Source organism: Pelmatolapia mariae, linkage group LG13 (assembly GCF_036321145.2).
Source record: "Pelmatolapia mariae isolate MD_Pm_ZW linkage group LG13, Pm_UMD_F_2, whole genome shotgun sequence".
NCBI lineage: Eukaryota > Metazoa > Chordata > Actinopteri > Cichliformes > Cichlidae > Pelmatolapia > Pelmatolapia mariae.
The window spans coordinates 5,184,743-5,209,364 of NC_086238.1; the positions used below are offsets into that span (position 1 = coordinate 5,184,743).

Consider the following 24,622-nt stretch of genomic DNA (forward strand, 5'->3'; position numbering starts at 1 on the left):
TTTTCAAATTTGATGAGGGAGGCAAATAGGACTTAAATAGCTATTGGCTCAACCACCACATCGAGCTGGAAAGGATGTGCATGAGGTCAGGACAAATAGAGATGGAAATGTGCTTACAAGTGAAGAGAGTCAGCTGAAAAAGTAAAAGGATTACTTAGAGGAGCTTTGAATGATGAAAACAATGCCAAGAGAGGAAGCCACTGCATGAGGAAGTCAGAAGTGGCAGAGAAGTATGTGGGGGTGGTGTTGGACATGTATGTGGACATAAGGTGTGTGGTAGGAGTGACATATGGGTTTAATGTGGGGTTGATAAAAGCCTGCTATGGTGTATGGTTTGGAGATGGTGGCACTGAACTTCAATAAACTCTCTGTTTATGAGATATTTTCACTGGAAGAAACTGATTTGTTGTGAGAACTGTTAACAGTTCACCGGTAATTAATGGATGTGCTTTTCTTGCAATTTCTGGTTTCACACAATATGAGCAAGGGGTTACAACAAGCATGGAGACACATAATGATGCCATTTTTTTCTACTAAAGGTTACAGGGAGCTAGCAAGACTTCCAGCATGTTTTATTTGTGCTCCTTCACAGCACAGGCAGACTCACTGAGTTTACAGTGCAGTGCAACATTATCTCTAATGATATTTACGTAGCTCAGTCAGAAGTCTTTCTTTCTCTCTGCTTCTCTCTTATCCAAAGGCAGTTTATGTATTTACATAATTAACTCAATTTTTGAGCTTGTTGTGGATTTTTTGATGACATATATACTTGTATACACTATATACACTTTTAACTGGCACTCGAAAGTTTGAGCACATTTCCCCTATTTTAGCTTCACTTCACTGGCTGCCCATTTCTTTTAGGATTCATTTTAAAATTCTTTTATTTGCTTTTAAAGCTCTCCATGGCCTAGCCCCATCTTAACTCTCTGAGCTGCTACAGCCTTATACACCCACTGGCTCTATCAGGTCAGCTGATCAGCTGCTCCTGAATGTACCCAGGACTGGGCATAAACTTAGAGGAGATTGTGCTTTTGCTGTAGCAGCTCCAAAACTGAGGAACGAGCTTCCTTTAGAGATTAGACAGGCCACTTCCTGGCCTTTTTAGTTGATTCTAAGCTGTTTTATTTTGTTTTCTTTTTTAATATAGGGCTGTTTTAATTTTTATGTATTATGTGTTTTATTTATTTATTTTGCTGTTTTCTGTTATTCTATTGTTTTTAACTTATTTCCTGTACAGCACTTTGGTCCTGTGCTGGGTATTTTAAAGTGCTCTATAAATAAAATTGGATTGGATATATATATACCTACACTCGACAAATGTACTACATAATCATATATACTCGTATACACTATATACCAACAATGTGTGTATATAATGGAATCACCATGTTAAGCATTTAACCTACATATTCAAACTATAAGAGCCATATATTTGAGTCAAGTATTATCCACATTTAAATGATAAGTCTGCACCACTAGTTGTATGAGCACCTGTTGATCCACATCGCTTGTTTTGAGATTTAATAATTAGGATTAATATGTAACTTTTGATCATGTTATGGCCTACTGTGACAAGTCAAGACATAGGGTTAGTCGAAATTGGCCCATCTAAAGATGCACCTTTCTGCATATGTGTGTACCCACAAGAAGCAGTAGTGTTATTAAAAACAATCATATCTGTAAGGTCAGGTCTAAACAATATCCAGAGGACAAGGGATGGTGGGAGAGGAAAAGACTATACACCGCGCTGACAAGAAAGCAGACAATAATAGAGAGTGGTGGATAGAAGAAGAAGAAGACTGATTGATTTCAAACATGTAAATAAAATGAAAATACACTGTAAACAAGAAAAACATTGCTTTTGACCTTTACCGTTTTTGGGGTTTAATGCAAAGCTTAGTTTATTCTACAATTTTTCTCCAAATATAATTAACTTTAAAACTTTCACCTAGTTTTTTAAACACTGTGTATCTTCAAAGAAACTTTTCTGACTACTTTTGGCAACAGATTGCCCCCCCACCCCCACCCCAGAAGATGTAGTGGTTTTGATTAACTTTCATATGTATTTTCTCCAGACCTCCAGTTTAAATATAGTAACACCTCAGAAAAGTAAAGAATGAGAAGTGATTTCTGATTTATCACATGCTTTGCTTTAGACAGACTGAGATGCATTTAGGCAGTTTGTTAGGAGTATATTTAACATGGGATTTCCTGCAAATGTTGTCAACTATTATCACAATATCAGTTGAAGGTGTGAATTGGTGGTTTGGAAATCCCCTCACTCGCCAAGAAGACTGCATGCCACACATATACCAAGTTTTTCCACTAAGAGCTATTTGTGAGTTGCCTTATTGGTGCAAAAATTCCTATTTTATGTTTTTCAAATTATATTCAACAAATTGTATCTTTTTGTGGAAGGCTGCTAGTAACAAAGTCCCAAAAGATATGATTTAAAATGGCTTTTTGCTAAATTGTCTGCTATGCATAGTCACACTCAAGTTCATCCCTTGATTTAGTTGTCTTTTTTAGGCTCGAGGGATTTATAATTCCTGTAAAATTGGCCATGTACAAGGACTAGACTGAAAATGCACGAAAAAGCAGTCCAAAACATCAGCTTTTACTGCTTGCAATATTACTTAATAATTACATTCAATATATTTACGTTGATGTACTTGTTTTCAGTGAAAAGGTGTGGCCTAGACGTCCTCACAACCACTGTAATTTCCACCCACTGCTGGACTGAAAGAAAAACACAATTTGGGAGATTAAAAAAAATCCTGAAAAAAACCCGTCTCGAGAAGAAAATACATTTAAACAAGTTCCTTAAAACAATACATAAAAAACAAAGCAACGTGAAATGAAAGTGGAAACAGATGAGCTACTTATCCAGTATTTGTCACGCGTCTTTGTGGGTTTCTCGCTACGTTAAGTTGCTTCCTCTCTCACAAGAAACGACAGTCCGTGAAGGGACCACGACCGGAGCGGCAGACAAGCGCAGTCCTGGTTTTCCTCCCTCTTATTCCACAGTGAAGCTGTTGTTGGTTAAAGCGTTAGACGAGCTATATGTATGACTGTAGGCTGAACTGTGAGTGCTAAGTTGGAACACTGAAGAAGTTTTAATCGGGCTAATGGATTCATTCCACGCCGTTTTTCTGTATTTTTCCTGCGTGACGGTGGTAGCTTCCAGCGGTGAGTAGCTATGATAGTTGCTAACTACAGTATGTGCTAAAATGGTTCGTGTGAGACTGTAAACACGTCGATATTGGAGCGTGTGAATCAAAATGATTTGTCAGGAGATATTTTCGCCGTTTGTTTTCTCTCTCTATGTCTCTCTGTCTGTCTCTCTGTGTGTGTGTTATCAGGGAAAACACGGTACATGGCTAACGGCTAACACACTGTCAGGGAAAGATTACAGGAAAAAGGAGGTTCGTTCCTGTGGCTACAGTTTACCCTACACGTCTAACATTTAAGTGTCCAACAACAAGGATTTGGTCTCTCCTCCGCAAAGGAAAGTCACCAATACTGATTTTTAACAGGTTTATTGTAGGGTTCATATTTATGGGAAGTCTTTGTAGGAAAACTATCAGGAATGTCCCTATTCTTCTGCTAAGTGAGGTGGTGCGGACTGTTTGTTTTAACTCTACGAGGAAGGTTTGTGCTTAATTGTACCAGAGGTCCACGTTGCCTTCACACCAGAGGGCCAGGAAAAGACCTGAGCTGGTTAAAAATATGTGGATTTTACATTTTACAAGTTATTTTATGTAGTCGTGTATTGACGGTGTTGTGAAGCTGTTGCTGGAAACAGAAAAAATGCATTTAAAGCATGATGAGCTGTTTATTTTTGCCTATATATCTCTGATTATCTCTCTGCTTTGTCCATATGTGGCCACCAATCTTATTAGGTATACTTAAAACTAGCTGTTAAGCATCATTGTGGGTATTAATATCAGTCTGCGTATAAACTGCACAAACTAAACAGACACTGACATTGAATGGATTCCCTTCAGCTTTCTGGGGGTTTTCTTTATTTCCTCTTTGTAGTTTTAGGTGTTGCCCAATCCTTTCATTGTGCAGTGTGTTTCAACACAATTGTCCAAAATTCTTGGCAGGAAGCGGTAATGAAGCCCATTGTGTATTTTGCACTGTTTTGGAGTAGATATGCATCTAAAAGCTGCAGGACAGTGGATCTCGAGGACTGGAGTTGGAGACTCTGGTTTTAAATGATCTCACCAAATTAAATTTTAGGTTACGTCAAGATCTAACTTTGTTTGCTTCAAATCATAGAGGTGAGGTAATGGCAGATGTCAAAGGCACCAACCAAATGAGTATTGATCCTGTGCAGTCTGCAAAGACGATAAAACGCACACACACACAGAGACATTAAGTGTAGACAGCTACACCTCATTTATATGAGTGTTTGTTGTATGTGTGCTGCTATAAATACTCAAGGATTTAATCTTTTGCCAAAGAGTCAGCACGACCATGTCATGGTCTTTTGTTAAATGCCTTCCTGCCTGCTTTGAGCTAGGAATAAAACCCAGCTATGTTGCTGCTGAAAGAAAATAAGACCCATTAAACAATTAATTTAATTTTACTGCTTTAAAGGGCCTCGTATAAATTTGTCCCGCTCTTATCATTCATTAAAAATAATGTATTGTTGCAGCCCTGTTATCACTGAAATTGAGGACAGAATATAAACGGTTATTTTTGTGAATATGGATCTGTTTTGTATAAATCAAGCTCAGATCTTTTGCTACCTGTGTGACAGTTATAACAAAGGAAGCTAATTTCCCAGAAGCAGACACATCACAGAGAAATGTGACAGACGTAACCGCATTACCCTAATTGAGCATTGTGTCTTCCTTGGTTATACACTGGTTTTTTTTTTTCACACATGAAGTGAAAATCGTGACAGGAATTGAAATCTTTTCAACCTTGGCTGCAGAGGAAGAAAAATCATAACTTCACAGAAGTCAAAAGATGGATGTTAAGTTAATGAAAGTAGAAATTATGTTTCCATAGACGATGCAGGGAAGGAAGCGCCAATGATAATGAAGTAAGCTTCAATAGATGGCTCGTCTATAATTTAAGGTTCAGTCATTATAAATAATAAATGTTGTTTTGGACATCAAATGGTCTCCAGCTAAATTTATTCAGAGGTCAGAGTCAAGGGTATAAAAATGTTTGCAAAACTTTAAGTGTCCCAAATGTCCAAAAATGTATTTAAATAGGACAGGTTTGGATACACCCAGACTCTTCAGCTGGGCAACAAAATGGGGACTTGGTTAGGCTCGATGACCATCCATCAAAGTATGATACTGGGATGCAAAAAGTTAAGTGAACTTAAGCTGTAATTCCTGTAAGCAATGACAAATGCTCCACTGAGCCAAGGATCAAGAATATTTATATGGAAAAAAAAAGTTTTCACACTATGGTTTGTATGTAAACTTGGTGAATGTAACTTGAACTTAGGTTTATTTATTTTACCATTTCCATTGACTGGTATGTTTTGCAAGACATAATAGACAAGATGGCTACCATAAAAAGTCAAAATATATTAAATGTCCTCTTGTAAATGTCCAACAGTTAAATGGTAAAATGGTAAATGGCCTGTATTTGTATAGTGCTTTACTAGTCCCTAAGGACCCCAAAGCGCTTTACACATTCAGTCATCCACCCATTTACAAACACATTCACACACTGGTGATGGCAAGCTACATTGTAGCCACAGCCACCCTAGGGCGCACTGACAGAGGCGAGGCTGCCGGACACTGGCGCCACCGGGCCCTCTAAAACCAGAAATATTTTTGTTAATGCACAGAAAATGTCATTTTTTTCTCATCCAATACACCATTAATTAAAAAAAAAAACAAAAAAACAGTTCCTCTGTAGTGTAAAAAGTAACTTTTCTGGTTGTGTAGCGGCAGGAAGTCACGAATGCCTTTATTGATGGCAATTCTGAAACATGGTTCTGATGAAAACGACTCATGACCTGAATCATTTTTAAAGACTTGCAACACAATGCTTCCTGTTGCAAAAGGCAGCAGTATGTATGCCCTTTTCTTCTTCTTCTTTTTTGGACATTTCTTAAAAAAGGGGCCTGACAACAACCTCTGGCATACTTCTTCAGTCCTCTGTGACATCATCTGTGTAGACTGATGGATTATATCAAATGGCAGTCTTTGGTATTTAAAATAAATAGTGGAAACTGTGAAGAGTGCTGAATTAGGGGTTGGTGATATATCGAATATACTCAGTGTATCGCGAGTTTTTCCACGTATCAAACGGCTTTATCGTAACCATCGAGTAGGGCTGGGTGATATGGCCTAAAATCCATATCACGATATAATTTGAAGCATGTGCGGTAACGATGTATATCGTGATATATTCTTTTCTTCTGTGTAACGTATTTTGCACACTATAAGGCACACTTAAAATCCTTAAATTTTCTCAAAAATCGAGAGTGTGCCTTATGTATGAATTCTGGTTGTGCTTACTGACCTCGAACCGATTTTATGTGGTACACAGCACGCAGAAATCTGTCAAAAATGTTTTAGTACGATTTTGGTAAGCTATGAAGGTGCACCGCTTGATGGATTGCCGGAGCATTACGGCTGCTGTAGTCAGGAGCCTTGCGGAGTAATCTGGGTCCAAAACTCCGTCTGCTTCAGGTCCCAAAGTCAAATGAACACTGCAGCGTCACCGAGAGTTAAAAACTGTCTAAATTCTTTCATCTTTAATAAAATGATCAGCGTTGCTGCTTTACCAGGTGTAACAATTAAGTTTAACATCCAGGCATCCATGAAAACAATTTATTAAATTCAATGGAGTTAGAAGTTGGCAGGAAATTAGCTCGCTGGTTTCCAACTAAACAAGATATAGCATGTTCTGACTGAGAGATTTCTGAAAAAATTCAAACGTACGGCTCTGCTATCACTTCCAACATAAATGAAGACAGAAAACTAAACAGCAGTGACGTTTGTAGGGTTACTGAAGTCGGACTAGCTGGTATATAATGATGTGCTACGTGACCGCTAGCAAAACAGCTACGTTAGCATAACATTAGCACAGTGAAGCTGAAGGACGAATGCTAACTTTTTTCCACTCGATAAAAGTTAACGTGAGGATTTCTGGTGGTTAGGGACAAATGCAATTGCATGGCAGGATGCTGTAAACGGACCAAAATTCAGTCAGGAGAACAACTGAGATAATCCATCCACAATATGAGGTTAGTCATTAATACACTGCAACAACATGGGAATAGAGCAGCTGTGAGAGAATTCAGCATTAATGAATCAATGGTATGGAAGTGGAGGAAGCGCAGTTTTTGGCTTTCCCAATATTCCAAAAGTGCTTCGGCTCTTTGCTATTACTGTCGCCCGGCATAATTTGCAGATGATGTTTTTTGCAGCCACTGCAATGCTTTCGACCAAAACAGGCGCAGCTTGATGACACTATCAACATGCGCTATCGCGGTATAGTCAAAATCTCTACCGTTGGCCAAATTTCTATCGTTTCTACCATATACCGTTTATACCGCCCACCCCTGCCATCGAGCATAAATTGCCATGGCAATATTAAGCTGTCTGCATGTAATTCACAGATTTTTTTTTTTTCTCCCACATGCTGTGAATGCATAATTCATGCCTCCCTCCCGACCAGACAATTTTCTACCTGGCACACTGTGGTGAGCCCTACCAGATAGGGAAAGTTATGGCGTCAGCGAGAGTTTCAGACGAGCGACGGAATGAGACTCGCTGTCGTTTGGATTTCACAAGGAAGATGTTGAAAAAAATGTGGTAATTTACAAAACATGCCATAAAACTATTGCTGCAGGGTAGCAGTACCACATATTTTTTCCACCAGCTGAGAAGTTATTAAGACGCTTTAAACTTCACATGTCAACGTCTCCCAACACACCAAAGAAAATGTTAAATAAACCAGCTGCGATACCTGTGACTGTTTGTGGTCAGTCGTTTTCATACTCACTATCTAGACTTTTGTTTCTGTAATTTGAGGTCATCACATTTTTTATTTTACAATTTGTATATGTCATAAGCACAAAAACGCACCTTTTTAATTTCAGTTGTTTTATTTTGTCTCGTGGATTCTAGCACAATGTACTTTTTTATTGCTATGATCTTTTATTTGTTAAAGGTCGAGTGTTAACCACAGAAAGAGACACTGTGTGACAGTATTGTCATTTGGGAAAAACCCGTGAAGGCAAATATGGTAAAAAAAATTGTAAAATAAAACATTTTAATTAATTAAATTTTTTTTTGTATTCAAAGTAGAAAAAACTAAACAAGGAATGGTTGATTTGATTGAGTATACCAGTGAAATGTTAAGCATTATAAGGAAGAAAATAACATTTGTTTTTGGAGGTTGTTTAAAAATATTGTGATATATATCGTGTATCGTGATATAACCCCCAAAAAATCACGATATTAGATTTTCCTCATAACGCCCAGCCTTATGCTGAATTATTTGTGAATCCACCGTGCATGCTAAAACACCAAAAGATACTGTGTGCAGCGTCGCTATCCTGTCGTTTACTAATGGTTCTGTATTTTGCGGTTTACCCTTTGTACACCCTGAATGTTGTCAATTTCAGAGGGGTCTTGTGGGCGAGTGTGTGAACCTCAGGTATATATTGACACGCTGTTGGGGGTTTGATTTGGCACTGTGGCTTTCACACAGTGCAGATGTCTTTAGGGAGTAAAGACTGTTATTGGCAGTTTTCTGTGAAGGACAGCCTGCTGTTGACCTCTGGAGATACATGATCTCTCAACCACTGAGTTATTTGACTCATTGAAATGCTTGGCATTGTCCTGAAACTTGGTTTAAAGTGATAAGTCACTGTGACTGTGCCTGGGACTTTCCTAATACAAACAAAACAGACGCACACACAAACCACACCTTTACTTTAAGCTTCTATCATTTATTTTTCTCTTCTAACAGATAGGCCCTGGGCATAATAAGCAGTGAAAGAAAAACTCACTGTAGTCTGGTGACCGCTTACAGGAATTAGACTCAATGCTGGGAATTAAACTGCAGAACTTTTGTGTGAAATGCTAAAATTTGTAGAAAACAGGAAATGATAATGAATATAAAACTATCGAGCTGAGATCAAACATTTGGTGACTGTCAGATTAGTTTCTGTTAACTTTTGATTTTTTTTTCCTGCAATTTTTAAAATATACTGCTTTTCTCTTTATCTTTTTTGTTAGAACATTATTGACTGTTTTGATACAACAAGAAACTTTTGTGCTCATGGATCTTTACTCAGGTGATCTAGCTTTGTTTGATCAAACCCCGACTTGTTTCAATAGCATTAAGCTGCAGCTGCACAACCACCTGGAAGCTCTTCCTGCTGCCTCTATTGTAGTCCTGATGGCTGATCTTAGACCAGGCCAACTCATGCTCTGAATTATACAGGCTCTGTAGAGAGCCTCTGCAGCCTACTTCCACCTTCAGAGGTCCCTGGTATTTGGAGCTTTGCAGGGTTAGACAAGATAAAGTCATATATAGCTTGGATTAGGAATTTTAATGCTCTCTTCACCTGATCTATCAAAGTGAGGCTTCATTCAACTGTATTCTCCCATCTCAGTCAAGCTTCCTGCTGCCTGCCATCCTACTGGTTCTTTCCTCAGCCATTACTGCTCTCTCCTCTTCTCAGACAAGTAGCCGCCTTTCCTGCCCTGGAACTTGTTGTATTGGAGGATTAGAAAGCTCTTTGAACAGCCTGTGCCTCAGCCTTTTTTCTGGCATCTCCAGCTCCCTAAAGGGTCCTTTGAGTTCTTCTCTAATAAGGGGGACTTAAAGGGAAGTTGCATAATGATGTACTGCTCAGGCTGCATTGCAACCCAAGCCATCTGCTAAGATATCCACTGATTTTCTTCTCCGTTACCTCCACCAATATTATGGGCGCATCATAAACTCGCAGATGATCTGAGGCAGGCTCACCCAGTCTTCCTGTTCCTGTTTTAAATTGAAATTGAATTTTGCTTTCTAGTTTTTTGAAGGTTGCATGTTTAAACTGAACATTTGTTTAATTGAAAGATTGTGTTGGGGGGAAAAAAATCTGAAACTGGGATGTTAAAATGTTTCAAATGTGAAACCTGGATGTCGTGTCACATGTTAGTGTTACTGTACTGTTAGTGAGACACCCCCCTCTGTGACTGCAGATGATGAGTCACAGAGGTCACAAGGTTTTATGTGTACGCATTAGGAAAGTGCTTTCCTCTCTTCTTATGCACAATATGGGCCCCAAACAGAGAAAAAGCACATTAGTGCGAAGACAATAAACACTCGAAGGGAGTTGATTCTCATTTCCAGCATGAGCTTTACAAGCTAGCAGGAAACTATTTAAATTTGCAGTAAGTGGGTAACAAAATTGGACAGATATCAGGAAAACACCTAAAGGCATAATAATTATTAATTAGCTTGACTCTTAACTTTTTGATCTGTCTCAGTTGTCTCTCCTCCAGTCTTCACCATGCTTTCTCACGCACACAACTGAAGAGGAGGTTAAGGGCATTGGTGTCTCAAATGCAATGTCATCATCCATCAGCACAACCGTAATAACTGTCTCATGTATTAATCATGAACTTTCAATCTGTTTGTCGGCCCACACTTAATCAGTCAAACGCAGAGTAGTCAGTAGTCCATTCTTCTGTTTCTGTGTTTAATGGTGGTCGGCAAACAACGTGCATGTGCAATCTTGTGCATGCATGTTGTCTGTCCTGGGGGAAGGTGTGCATTGCAGTGTGCCAGTTAAAACAAGGAAAACTATTTAGTCTAAGACACAAAGTAGTCAGAGAATTTTTTTTTTTTCATAGCTTAATGAGTATTTGCAGCAATACAACCTTGTGAAGTCCCAGCTTAGTGCTAGTAAAACAGTTTTATTACTTGAATGAATACATTTGTGTTAGAAACCCACAAAGAGAAGTCACAACCCTTATACCGAGTGTATACTGACCATCTGTTGTTATTTACTGATTAAAAAAACAATAAAGTAAATAACCAAAGTGTTGATATGCAAAAAGTAAACATGTCATGCTGGCAGAGTGATGCAGGCATGTATGTTTGCGGTGGACCAGTTGACATGATTTTTATTTAGCATTAAACCTGAGCAGCAGTAGTGCTGGGCGATATGGAAAAAATATTTATCACGATATGAATTATTTTATATCACGATAACGATATATATCACGATATACCACCTGACCTGTGGTCATCTGGAAAGTATGCAGTCTGTAAACAGCGAGTGGAGAGGGTGCAGTCTTTGTTTTGAGTTACCGTAAAGCATGTCGCAAATCCGGGTGCACGTAAAACAGCACCATGTCGCAAAACCACAAGATGGAGTTTCTTTGCGAAAAATATCTTTTTTTTTTATACTTTATTATCTCTTGCATAAAGTTAAGAGTATGTATAGTGAGAAGACAACACTAATATATTTGCACAGGCTATTTAACCCTTTAAGATCTACCATAGGACCAAGTCCGCCAGAGCTTATCTTTACATTTTACATGCTGTAGTGCCATTTGTGGGAGCATTTCAAGTTGCTATACATCAATACAACTGTTATAGCCCAAATTTTAATAATATGTATGCATTAAGTCCATAGTAACTACATAAATTGCAAAAAAGTGCAATAAACTACAAAAAATTGAAAATCTTTTTTTTTTTTTTACATACATTTTTACATTTTCTAGTTAGAGAAATTTAAGAGGCTTATCCCTCAAAACTGTAAATACAAAAAAGTTGGACAAAATAGTTTCCAACCACGAGAAATTTATTTTGAGTGTCTTCATAGTTTTATTTTTGTGATACACAAATTTTTATATACTACAGGAAAAATGAAAATAAATAAATGCAAATTTGCAAAAACACAGTATGTGCATCAAAATAAACTATTTCCAACAGTGTAATTTGACTTCTAAGCATCCCAGAAATGATACAGAAAAGCATAAAGTCAAACATGACTTTTAAAAACACCAACATAAGCTTTGAAGCTTAAAAAACTACATCTTCCGCGAAAATGACGTCACTTCCGGTTTCGGGCAGGTAATGGCGGACATGCGATAGTTGCGCTGACTTATATTCCAATGTAGGAAGTGTTATGAACAGCTGATCGGATCGGCAAAGCCTGTTTCTGGAATATTATGTTTTTGTTGCTGCAAGTCTGGAATATTATGTTTTTGTTGCTGGAAGTGCTTTTTATGCAATTTTTGCAAAGCTATATGTGGAAGAAAACCGTGAACTAGGGCAAGCTAATGGAATAAGATGTAAGTACAACTCCTACAGTTTCATATGCAAAAAAAAACATTATTGCGCTACCTTACGTGGTTACAGTTCTACAGGGATTTAAAAATAGTTAGGGAAAACGGAGTGTGCCTGCTCCGACCGGTTGTAAAGGGTTAATGATATATTTTATGTAATGATTTATAAAATTCGGGTTAGAAACGATAGAAACGATAGAAGACAAATGGCACGATAGACACTTTTCTATCGTCCACACGATATATATCGTCATATCGCCCAGCACTAAGCAGCAGTATAGAAGTTATTTGGTAGGTTTTGTGGTTCTGTTACATATTTCATGATTACTCACAGTGGTATCATAATTAGTCAGATCAGATTACAGATCCTTTGTCTCTGATGTTTAGCAGTGGTTAAGTCATGAATTTCTTCTTCGTACACCAAAAACTGATTCTCCTGGAAAAGTTATTCAAGCTTGACCAACATATAGATCAGATATTAGATTAAGGTAACAATACATTTATCATTCACAGAGTATATTTTGTCCAAAGCATGCCAGTATGAAAACTTTGCCAAATGTTGTGAAATACTGTCATAGCAGTAATTTGCTAACAGACAGTAACTATATTGATTTCCTAAATAACATTACTCTGATGCAACACTGTTCCTGAAAACAGTCATTACTGTTTCCCACATCTGTGAGGTAGGCAGCCAGCTGGATTTCGTCATGACAAACTATGATTTGATTTTCACTAGAATCTGATCTATTCTTCTGAAATGGCATCCCACCCAAAACCAGCAGACCTAACTAGGGGAGTTTAGACTAGACCTCATTTACTTGTATTAATGACTGACTTCCACACAAGACTCCTAGTGGCTGTAATTATTTTTGACTTAGTTTGTGTCTCCTGCTTGTTGACCCACACTTAACCAGTCTAACACAGAATAGTTAGTAGTAAGTTCTTCTATTTCTCTTGTTTAATAATGGTCACCAAACATTTTGTAGTTGTATTTTTGCCGTCTTCTGGAGATGCTAATGTACTGATAATGTACTTGTATCTGATGGTGATTAAAACAAGGAAAGTACGTTTTAAGACAATAAGAGTACTTGCATAAACTGTATTCGTTCTCGACTTCACCTTAGTATAATGAAGCCTTACAGCAGTGCTGGCAGTGTTTTTTGCTGACAAAATGAACATGGCTGATACTCTGCAGACAGGAAAGCCATGTGGGTTGTGTAATTTAGATAAATGGTTTAAAATGTGTTTTATATATGTGTGTGTGGGGGACTTTTTAAAAAAAAAAAAAAAAAAAAAAAGCAGTTTCAGAGTATGTCTATCACCCTGTCGATCTCTTATCTGTTTTCGTTCTTTCCTCCTGTAAAATATTTTGATGTTGTTCAGTGCCTCTGGCTGAAAAATTAAAATAAAATCTACGTTTGGATGTTATGCAAGGTGCTAAGTGAGCTTTGCTTTCACTGGAATGAACGTGCATTTGAAAAGTCAGAATGCTGTTAGTTACTAAAATTAAGATGAAGAAGTCTTTGTATCTGTAACCTATGTGATATGAATGACTGTTCTCTGAATAAATTTGAAAGCACACTTCAGGTTTTCAGTCACTTTGTACTTTCCATACCACAAGTAACCTCATTTTTAGTTCAGATGCCATCTGCTTTCTCTTCCTGCCTCTGCTACATTTTTTGCTTTGTAGGCACAAGTGTGTGAGCACTGCCGGCTACTGTTCTATTTGTTATCTTCACTAACTCAATCTTGTAATTTCCCCCAGTATGGTGTGAAGTCATCCGGAAAGCTGCTGTAGGGTTTTGTTTTTGTTTTTTGTCTTACAGTTTTTAAATCCAAATTTTAAACGAACAAATGGAAGGCGGGGACTACAGTGGTTTTTATTTTACTTTAATTTATGTTTTGGGTTTGGGTTTTTGGTTTTTTTTTGTTTTGTTTTGGTTGGTTGCAGTGGGATGTGGCCTTGTTGGTGAAAGCTATTAAGTTGCTGGCATCTTATGGTATTTATCTATAGTGCTCAATACTAAAACCCCTCTGCATTTTCAGTGTCCGATCTGTAAACGGTGTTGAAACTGTTAGAAACACTTTCATTTCATTTTCTTAGTATGTGCATGTGTCAGATTGTGGTGACAACCCTCAGCCGCCAATTTTACTGTTGCGGTTGTCACTTCTTTACAGTGTGTATGCTCCCACCAGTGATTTTTCTTTCACTCTCAACATCTCAGCTAAACGTTTAAATTTGTCTTTGTGGGCGGGGATTACTTTGTGAGTGTGATTGAATGTCTGTTCACAGAGGAAGGGAAACTGATATGTACGTGGTATATTTTTTTTTTTGGGGGGGGGGGGTTCTCTTCCTCCTCTTAAATGTACAATGTGACTCATAACTCTCGTGGCATGTTCAGTAATTCCCATGAGATTTTAAAATCCAGCTTCAGCTTCTGACTCTCTGAGTCACAAACACTGACTTTGTTTTTTTTCTAACTCTTGTTTGAATTAACACATCTAGCTTCATTTGTATTGTCAGGGAAATTAACAGACTTCAAGGCATCGTCATGCCATGTGCGTCTAATTGACAACATTTATGCCTCCAACCAGAAAATCCTTCATAATTTATAAATAAATCTAACTTAATTTATTAGTAGCTGGCATGGATGTTTGGAGGGAAGTGTGTTTAACCGTGCAGTGTGATGAAGCATGTCTGTTGTAGGTGTGGTAAAGTGTCAGGCCTGTATAAGCATGCTCTGGGTAAAGAATGTCTATTGAGATTTAATTAGTCATGCTTTTAAATAGGGCTGGGCGATATGACCTAAAATCAATATCACGATAAATTGAGCAGTTAACCTCGATAACGATAAATGGACGATAACCACCCCAAGTGCCAAAAAAACAAACTTTTTTTTTTTTTTTTTTTTTTCATTTGATGGGGCTATGGCAGGCAGCATAGTTCCTCCAGTTATTTTGATAATATTATTCCCCCTAGACCTATTCATTGGAATTATATTATTACCACTTTAAAGGACTGTAAAATGTCACTGAAAATAAATGAAGACAATAGTAGTAACTACTTTTAGTGGTTAAGATTTATTAACTGAACAAAATAAAAAGTGTAGGATACAATATGTAACCATGCTCTCTAAAAAATGTGTATCCCTTGTAAACAAAATAGTTTAATAATAAATATGTTTCACATTGGCTATTCACAAAGTAAACAATGATTGTGCAAATGTAATGCCATCATGGACAAAGGCCTATCTCTGCTAAGGCCTTGAGGTACTATAACTTGTAAACAAATAATGTCACAAACACAAATGTCAATTGAACACAGAAAATCGAATTCGAATTGAATCTCATGGTTGTGCTGCAGGTGGTGGAAGAGGTTGGTTGTGTTACCTTGACTTGACGCAACAGTCTTTTTGCAGAGTTTACATTTAACAATTTTTTGATCAATATCATCCTTGTTGAATCCAAAATGTTGCCAAACGATTGATGATGCATTTTTTTTGTTAACAAGCGTCTCCTCTTCCTCCTCCACCAGCTCTACCTCCGTCGCTGCTGCTTCAACATTTAAATCGTCCTCCATTTGTTCACCCGTGTCTCGTCTTGTTACAGGTAGTAGAGTCATGTGATTCCACCCCGTCAAGTCTGTAACGTAGCACAGCGTCTTAAAGGGACATGAACATCGCCAACCTGCACATGCCTTTTCTTTTTTTTTTTAAATACCGAATTTACCGACATGGGCAAAATGACGTCGATGAGAGTCATAAATTTCGGTAACGATAAATTTTTGATATATCGCCCAGCCCTACTTTTAAATGAGTTTTTGTGCAATGCTGCAAATTTATGCTTTTTTTTTTTGTTTTGTTTTGTTTTGCTTTTGTTTTTGTTTTCATTTTTTTTGGTGCTGCAGATTATATCAGTGAAGTGTTTGTTCTGTTTTTTTGATGGTCTTGTTTATAAACATTGGTACGGTCTTGCACTTTGCTTGCAATCTTTTGAGCTTCTGACAGTCTTCACAGTTATGTGGGGTACTGTGCCAGAGTGACTCACCCTTTCTCATTTCCTAGTTTATATCTTCACATCCTCTTGTTCCATCTTAGTCGCTCCCTCTCACCCGAGAAGCAGATGGAGGCACAAGGCAGCAGGAACATAAGACGTCCTTACTTTGATTTGTCACTCTGACATAAATATTTTTATATACACTTTTGTTTTGGCAGTTTTCTTAGCTAATTATTGATTTTATAGCTGTCTGGAGGCTTGAAGCCTCAATTATACTCCTGGTGGCAGAACAATCCTTGGGGTTTTGTGTGTGGGTGGGTGGATGTTTATCAATGCACTGTCACAGTGACTAGCAGAAGGCACTGCAGATCTGACCATTGTTTTCTCACGGCCTTGTCTGTCTGTATGCTTCTGAGCTTCTGACAGTCTTCACAGTTAAGTGGGGTACTGTGCCAGAGTGACCTTCAGCTCTTTCTCATATCCCAGTTTACATCTTGGCATTCTCTTGTTATGTCTTAGCACTCCCCACACAAAATATAAACAGATTTCCTTAACATTTGTTATGTGTAGTTATTCAACACCTCTAACTAAGCTAATCTTAAAATGCAGTTTAAAAATAATCTTGTTTTACAGTCATGGCAAGTGTTTGATTGGTCATTTATGCTCTGCCCTACTCTCTGCTCCTCCTCCACATTGAAAGGTTCGAGTTGAGGGGGTTTCAGCATCTGACTAGGATGCCCCCTGGCAGCCTACTGAGTGAGATGTTCTGGGCACATCGGGAGGAGGCTCTGGGGCCTCCACTCCCCTTCGTCCTCCTGATTTATTTTAAGAATTGCATCATCTCTCAAGCAGGCAGATATAGGACAAGTGGAGCTAAACAGGCACAAATTAGAACAAAGGAAACCACACAGAAATTGTTCCATCAGCAGTATCAGGTGCACTAGTTTTCACACTATGCCCTCTAGTGGTTTGTGAGTGTAAGTGAATGGCAGTGTGACGGCTGAGAGAGAACCTGTTTAGTAACTAAATGTTCATGAAGTCTTTAACGTATAGGGAAACTAAAATCAACAATTGGGGTGTAAATGTTGAATCAATAGGCTAATGCTTCCCAAAACAACACATTTCTAACAGTGATTTGCTGATGTTGTCTTTTTTTTTTTCTCCACAGTGCTGCCACCAGTGAATGTAACCCTTCAGTGTCGAAATTTCCATAATGTGCTGAAGTGGAGCTACCCTGAAGACACAACTGGGGTCTTATTCAAATTGGACATTGGCGCATATCAAAAGTATGAATTTCTTTTGCTTACCAGCCAGTCTGTCTTGAGATGCTTTAAAACAAACTAAAATAACAACTTTGAAAATTAACAGTTTAATTACACATACTATGAAAATTATTGAAGTCGGATGGAGACAAATCATCGAAGTGCTTTTGCTGTTTTTGCTGGTTATTGGATACAGAGGGATAAAAACATGTTTTGAGGATCTTAATTGTTCAAATATAAATAATTAATATTTAAAATATTGGTGCAGTTGTGGTGCACTATTATGTCATAACAAGAATGTTAGGTTAGAAACCTTAAGTTGTGTGGGGCCCTGTATGCTCATTACAGCTGTTAAGCACTCCTGATACCTTACGTTGTGCTATGGCTCTTCTCTGTGGAAGAGTATATTAATTATGAGCCCTGGCAACATTTTACCTTCATACTATAAAAAATGTAAATTATAGGCCCTAAAAGTACATAGGAATAGGACAGAATTTTGAATGTCTTAATTTGAAATATATGTTTGAACCTAGATGAACCCTCAAAAGTACAGGAGTGATCTACATGAAACTTAATGTTAAAAACAATCAAATCAGTTTTACATCCACTTCAAGTGTCTTAATCTAAAACCTTTTTTTCTATACCTCATTTTTAGTTTCTGTGTCATGGGATACAGTGGTCCCTCGTTTATCGCGGGAGTTACGTTCTAAAAATAACCCGCGATAGGCAACATCCGCGAAGTAGCCAACTTTATTTTTTACAAATATTATAGATGTTGTAAGACTGTAAAGCCCCTCACTACACACTTTATACGCTTTTCTCAGACATGCATGAACATTTTCACACTTTTCTCTCTTGTTTAAACACTCTCCAAGTTCAAACCTGGTCTACAGCCAATCAGGACACAAAACAAAATGCACTGTTTTAAAAAGAAATTTAAAAAATCCACTGCGGTGACAGGCGTGCGTGCGTGTCACCACAGTGGATTTAAAGAAACGCAATCCAAATGCAGTTACACTATCAGCTTTTAAGGGGTTTTATAGAAATCTTGCATTGTTAGTTAGTTAGTTATGAGTGATAATACAAAAACTTTGTATAAGAAAAAAAAATGGATAAAAATGTATTTAAAACGGTTATGGTTTTTGTGAAAGCCCATAATATAAAACTAAAAGTCTGCACTTCAGTCCACTGAGGAAGTGTACAGAGGCAAATATCTGTCATTATTCACTTATCAACCTAAGCGTATATATACACTGTCAATCAGAAGTGTGTTTCAAGCTGCAATAAAGATAAATTATTTTTATTTTTTAATTCCAGTCTACTGTATTTTTAATGTCACTCGAGAGTTATTTGCTTGTTAAGGTCTCTTCAAAGTTTTTAACTACATTTTCTCATTTGTTTCTTCAGTCCCCTTGACAATGGCACGTGGAATACTTCAGCTCTTCAAGCCGATCTGTCTTTCCTCTCACACCCAAAAGAGGGCTATTATGTCACCGTAACTGCTGTGGTTAACGGTAGTGAGTCTAAACCTGCCCCGTCAGAGGATGGAATCACTTTCAGCTATTTCCACGAAAATCTAGTTGAAACAAAGTGTGAGTGTGTGTGTGTTTGTCTGTGTGTGTATAGGGAAATATATATTTATGTATTTATTTTTACGTATCTTTATCTCTCACATATATGTATTTACATATAGAATCTCTATATAGAGAGAAATATAGATTTATATAAAAATAAATAAATGAAAAACAACTATGCATTGTTTTTGGCCATAGCTTAAAGAGTTCACACACTATCACAGAATTTCACACAGACATAATATCTCAAATTCAAAAGGTCATGTTAATTGTGATATAGTAAGGTTCACTTTTAAACACCATAGCTCAAGAAGGGATGGGTAACATTTGATCAAATGCTGAACTTCTGACCTTGTTTGTAATCAAAAGTGACTTCTGATTAAAACTTGTTCCTGTTGGTTTCCAGGTTATTTGGATCTTCCACCTGTTAACGTCACGGCCCAGCGAGATAACAAGGTCCTGATCAGCTTTGAGAATCCCAGTGTCTTTTATTGCCGAAAGATGAAAAAAAATAAAAAGAAATGTTTCAAAGACAATGGCAGGCTGAATTCTTTCTTTAAAGTCAAGATCCTCAATCAGGTCAGAGTGCACACAAGTTCTGTCTTCCTGTTTCTTTTTCTTTTCTCCTTTAAAGCAAACACGTTAAGGAATTGTTACAAAGTTGAACAAACAGTCATTTTTTTTCCACATGTGGTCATCAGAAACAGGACATACTGATGCTGTATCATTAGTTAATGCCAAGAAAATGTTGCTAGCTATCCAGAAACTTTGGATTTCACCAAAGTCAGAAGCTCGTTTTGTCTCATTAGCTGCTAGAAATGTGTTAGCAACAGTTTTGAAATGCACCTTTGGGGAGGTAGCATGAGCATAATTCATAAAGTGTATTTTAAACTAGAGTCAATTAAATCTCACTTATAACGAATGTGTTAAAAATCAAAGTGCTTTTTGTTGCACACTAAATTTTTTGTAGGAAGAACACTAAGCAAGCTCATGCATTTAGGTTTGGTTTTTGTTAAGGGCCTTTGAAAACATAATACTGGTCATGTCTTTACTCTAACACAGCTAAACTCAGAAATTTAGTGGCATAAAATAGACATTTGTATATTTGATTTATTTCTTCTTCTTCCTGCTTGTAACAAAATATTTTTCTGCTGAAAAGCTCACTTTTGGATCCCAAATTCATAAATATGTCTTTGTTTCTTAGCCTGTTGGTATTACATGCCATTAAACAGATGATTGTGGAGATTTTTTTTGTTTTTTGGGTATCGGGTGGATTTGAAAAGGAGAGTAAATACATATTATACGATATGATACTTTGCTATCCCATGCTCTCATAGTCAGCCAAACACATAACATTTCCTGACCATGTGTAAAAATATTTGTGTCGGTGTTATATTTTATTCAAAATTCTTGTGTGTGCAGACCCACTCATTTACCTGTGAAGAAAGTGTGTGTGAGAACACACTGCCAGTGGATGCAGCACAACCTGAACACTGTGTGAACATCACCGGAACATCACAAGGAACATTGGTTAAAGCTAAGCAACTCTACTGTGCCAAGCCATTCCACGAACCATCACAAAGCAGTTGAGTAAAATCTTTTCTTTCTTTTTTTTTTCTTGAGGTTTTCTCGTCGCTTTTCTTAAGAGCAGTAAACAATTTATGATTTACTCAAACTGCCATCATGGGGAGCACATTTGACATTTCTCATGCTTACCTTTTCTTTTGTGTAAAATAAGAGATGGTAAGAAGAACTGAACACAACCTCTAACAACATGGCTTGAATAAAATAGGAGAGCTCAGTAAAACAAATGGTTGTTCAATTCCAATCACGCTGTTTTTCATCTGACTGCACGTTGTTTGTAGTGTGAGTGCAACAACATTTCCATGAAACACTGCACTAATGGTATTCTGTCTGGGTTTTAAACAGCTCATCAAAATATTAGGAAAAAAATTCCTGAGTAGATTTGAAAAAAGCTGGTTTGACAAAAATGAGCTTGCAAAAAACGAGCAAGGAAAATTAACTTTATCAGGTGATGGTCATTAAAATAAAGACATTTAAAACTAACAAAATGGGAACCAAAGGGGTTTTTTGGGTTATATATCCCTCAGGCAGTGACTACCTTTGATTAATGACATTCTTTTCTGTTATTTAACTAAAAAAATAAAAGTTTAGGAGAGCACAATAAATCTGAGCTACCTATAGACAGTTTAAAAGATGTAATCAACCCTGGGGTTTGAGGAGGAGGAGGAGGAGTTTCAGAGGAATCGTGAGCTTGTTAGCATCGTGGGCTCATCCTGTCAGAATGAGAATGAACAGTCATCAGTCACTTACAGGTTTCTCGTTTTATTTGAATAATCAGATGTAATCAGCACCATGATGTCAGTTGAGTAATTCAGGCATTTGAGGCCCTTAGATTAACATCACGAGATGTCAGCCTGTTGGGATTCTGTGAATAAACCTCGTTTCATAGTGCAACCAGGATTTATAAATTGGACTTACGTTTTATTCAGTATGTCAACAAGAAATGGCGAAAAATGGTTTCCCATTGTCCTCTGTAGGACCAGAAGTCTTTTTACATCAACCACAGGTTTAAGGCACTTTGGCGCTGGCTTTACTTTATAGATGCAAAAGCTACATCCATATTTTATACGTTTTATGGAGCTACCAGAGGGGTGGGTGTGTGTATTTGTGCACAGCTGTTTTACTGTTTAAAAAAAAAAAAAAAAAAAAAAAATTCTCCCTCTATTTCTCTGTCTTGTCCAGATTTTACCGCCGTCTACGTCGTGAGTGCTATCCTGGCTGTGGCTACATTGGGGGTGATCCTGTTCATGGCATTCCAAAAAATGACCAAGCCTGAAATTCCTTTCATCAAACCTTTGGTAATCTCAATCTACCAGCTCTAATTACATTACACAGGAGTTATTTAAAGTTTGTAGTTGTTAAAATAATGTATCCCCACTGAAGGTGGAGGGGGATTTAAATTTCAGCACATACTGAGTATTTGTTCTTTGTGTCTAGGAGATCCATAAGTACTTTATCCGGCCCACGAGTACACCCGAATCAGTGACTGTTGACCCTGTGGAGTGTTCAAAGAGCTGTGATGAAGTGGAGCCTTCCTCGCCCACACCTTTACTCCAACAGACAGAAGAGGAGGACAGGACCGGAATTACCGATTATGACTTCCGCTTGCCCATCAGGGTGTTGGAGAATGGAGATATGTCTAATGTCATAGAGGAAGGGCAACCAAATGGGGAGGGTCCTGGTTACATGGTAGGCAACACCGATTTAGGTGATGAGGATCCTGGTTCTGGTGATGAGAATCCTGGTTCTGGTTATGAGAGGCGTAATACAGTGGTGGTGGCGCTGGGTCCAGATGAATCGGCTAAGGGCTACCGAGGCCCAGTCACACCTGAGTAAATGTAAGGCTACATATAAGTCAGCACCAGATGTTGTGCACAGGATCTCACATTTTGAAAATGTGAAAAGACTTGGTGACACGTGTAAAAGCCTGATCAGTATGAGTGCCCATATGTGCGATGAGACTGAGGAGCTTCTTGTGCTGGAAATCTACCTATTTACCTGTAAGGGTTATTTGTCTTAGTCAGGGTTAATAGAAAAGCTGAAATGCATTATGTTATGTTTCTGCACAGGCTAAATCCCATTTAAAAGAATTGTAAAGTAAAACTGTTAATTTCATCTTTTTCCTCATGACGAGGCCACGGTAGTGGAAGCACTTGAAATGTTACAGGGAACTTTGGGCTTAAAAGACGTAAAGAGGAAGTTGAAATCCTGTTTATATTCCTGCCTTACATCATAGATCATCAGGGTGACAGAAACCATCCAATAATCAGACGCATCCAAAAATGAACAGTGGCTCCTATACAATAACACACACTGTAAATATTTCTGTAATACACTCAATATATCTGTGGGCATCTCATATACAAGCATATTTGGCAGTTACTGAGCCAGGTAGTCAGAATACTGGATTTGCTCTGGAGACTCTTGATGATTACTTGCACTTTCTTTTTCTATCTGATTCATTTCTTTCCCTTTTATGCTTGTGTTATATTAGTTAGAAATCAGTTTGTATATTATGACATTTGTGTACATTAAATGAGGCATGTGCTTTAGCTTCTCTTCATGGAAGATGTGGTTGAAGAGAATATATGGGAAATGTATTATTTTTGTTTTCTTTAAAAACAACAAAAATTCAAATCTAAAAATCAGAGTCAAATGTAATAGTGCTTAACAATTTTGTTAGACCACCTGTCATTAAAAACTAGAAATCACACATATTTTATAAATTTGTTACACTTGTGTAAAACTAAAAATCATATTGTTATTTATTAGGCAAATAACAAACTGAACTCATGTTCTTATACCCAACTTTGGGCCAGCACACTGGGCGTCTCTGAAAAGTTGGAAATTAATCAGGCATAACAATCAAATACTGAAACTAATTAATTTGTACAGTAATGCAAGTCAGTTACTGTAATTCGCCGTTTTACTCATCCACACACTGGTAGACTAACAGTTATAGAAAGAGAAAATCTTTTTCGTTACTACCAGAACAGCTGTGGAATAAACCTTACATTAGGTGATCTAATAAACAAAAGCACTTTAAATATCATCATGATTTTCTGCATTAGATGCAGAACACGCTTTGGCTGCTCTCCACCCTGCAAGGTGTGGTTGAGGAGAACAAATATGAAAGGTATTATTCTTTGGAAACAGACATTCACAGACATTAGACATTCGATGTTCTGGGTGTAAATGTTAACATCTGTCTATTTGCAGTTATATATATTGGCATGTATGTCAGAATCTCTCCTGTTTACATTTCTAGCAGTGAACAGCTAAGAGGTTATTTGGTTTTTCAATTTAACAGGAAGAAGGTGCTTTTTCTTGTTTGTTTTATTTTTATTTTTTTTGTGTGCAACATTTTATTGTCCTTAAATTTCACATGACAAACGATGGGTCTAATTACCAGTTTAAAGGGACTGTATGATTGTAATTTGATTTTATGTGATGTTTTGGTTTTTTTGTTTGTTTGTTTTTTACTTTTGGAAAACTTGCCAAATAATTCAACCCTTGCACTAGATTATTATTTTTTTTAATGTGCCTTTCTTAAACAGACAATGGAGAATAGTGAAAATGGCATGCTGTGAAGGTCTGGCCGCAATCAAACCTAGAAGCGACATGCTCTATACCCAATAATGCTGTGCTTTTTATCTGCTTATCCCTTGTAATAACATACTTCATATATAAAAAGTAATACAATCTGGTTATGTCATTATGTCCAATTTACTAATGCCGTTTAATCCACTTGTCTGGTCTCCGTAATGCAATTTCAATAAATTGTGGAACTGTGAATTTGCATCTATCCTGTTCTTATAAAGGCAGTTAATCAATGTGACAGATTAACTGACGTTAATGTCAAACATCATGCAACAATTTTATGCTGTTACTGTACGTGGATATTACCCATTAAGGAAGG

The 24,622-nt window shown here is 37.4% G+C and overlaps 1 protein-coding gene across 1 annotated transcript; it reads left to right on the forward strand.

Moving 5' to 3' along the window:
* Positions 1-2,966: 2,966 nt before the first annotated feature.
* Positions 2,967-24,410, forward strand: ifngr1l (interferon gamma receptor 1-like). The gene is made up of 7 exons (XM_063492012.1): positions 2,967-3,192; positions 17,452-17,569; positions 18,953-19,137; positions 19,526-19,698; positions 20,542-20,704; positions 21,886-22,001; positions 22,141-24,410. The coding sequence occupies exons 1-7, from the start codon at positions 3,132-3,134 to the stop codon at positions 22,537-22,539; spliced, it is 1,215 nt and encodes a 404-aa protein (XP_063348082.1). The 5' UTR covers positions 2,967-3,131; the 3' UTR covers positions 22,540-24,410.
* Positions 24,411-24,622: the final 212 nt, after the last annotated feature.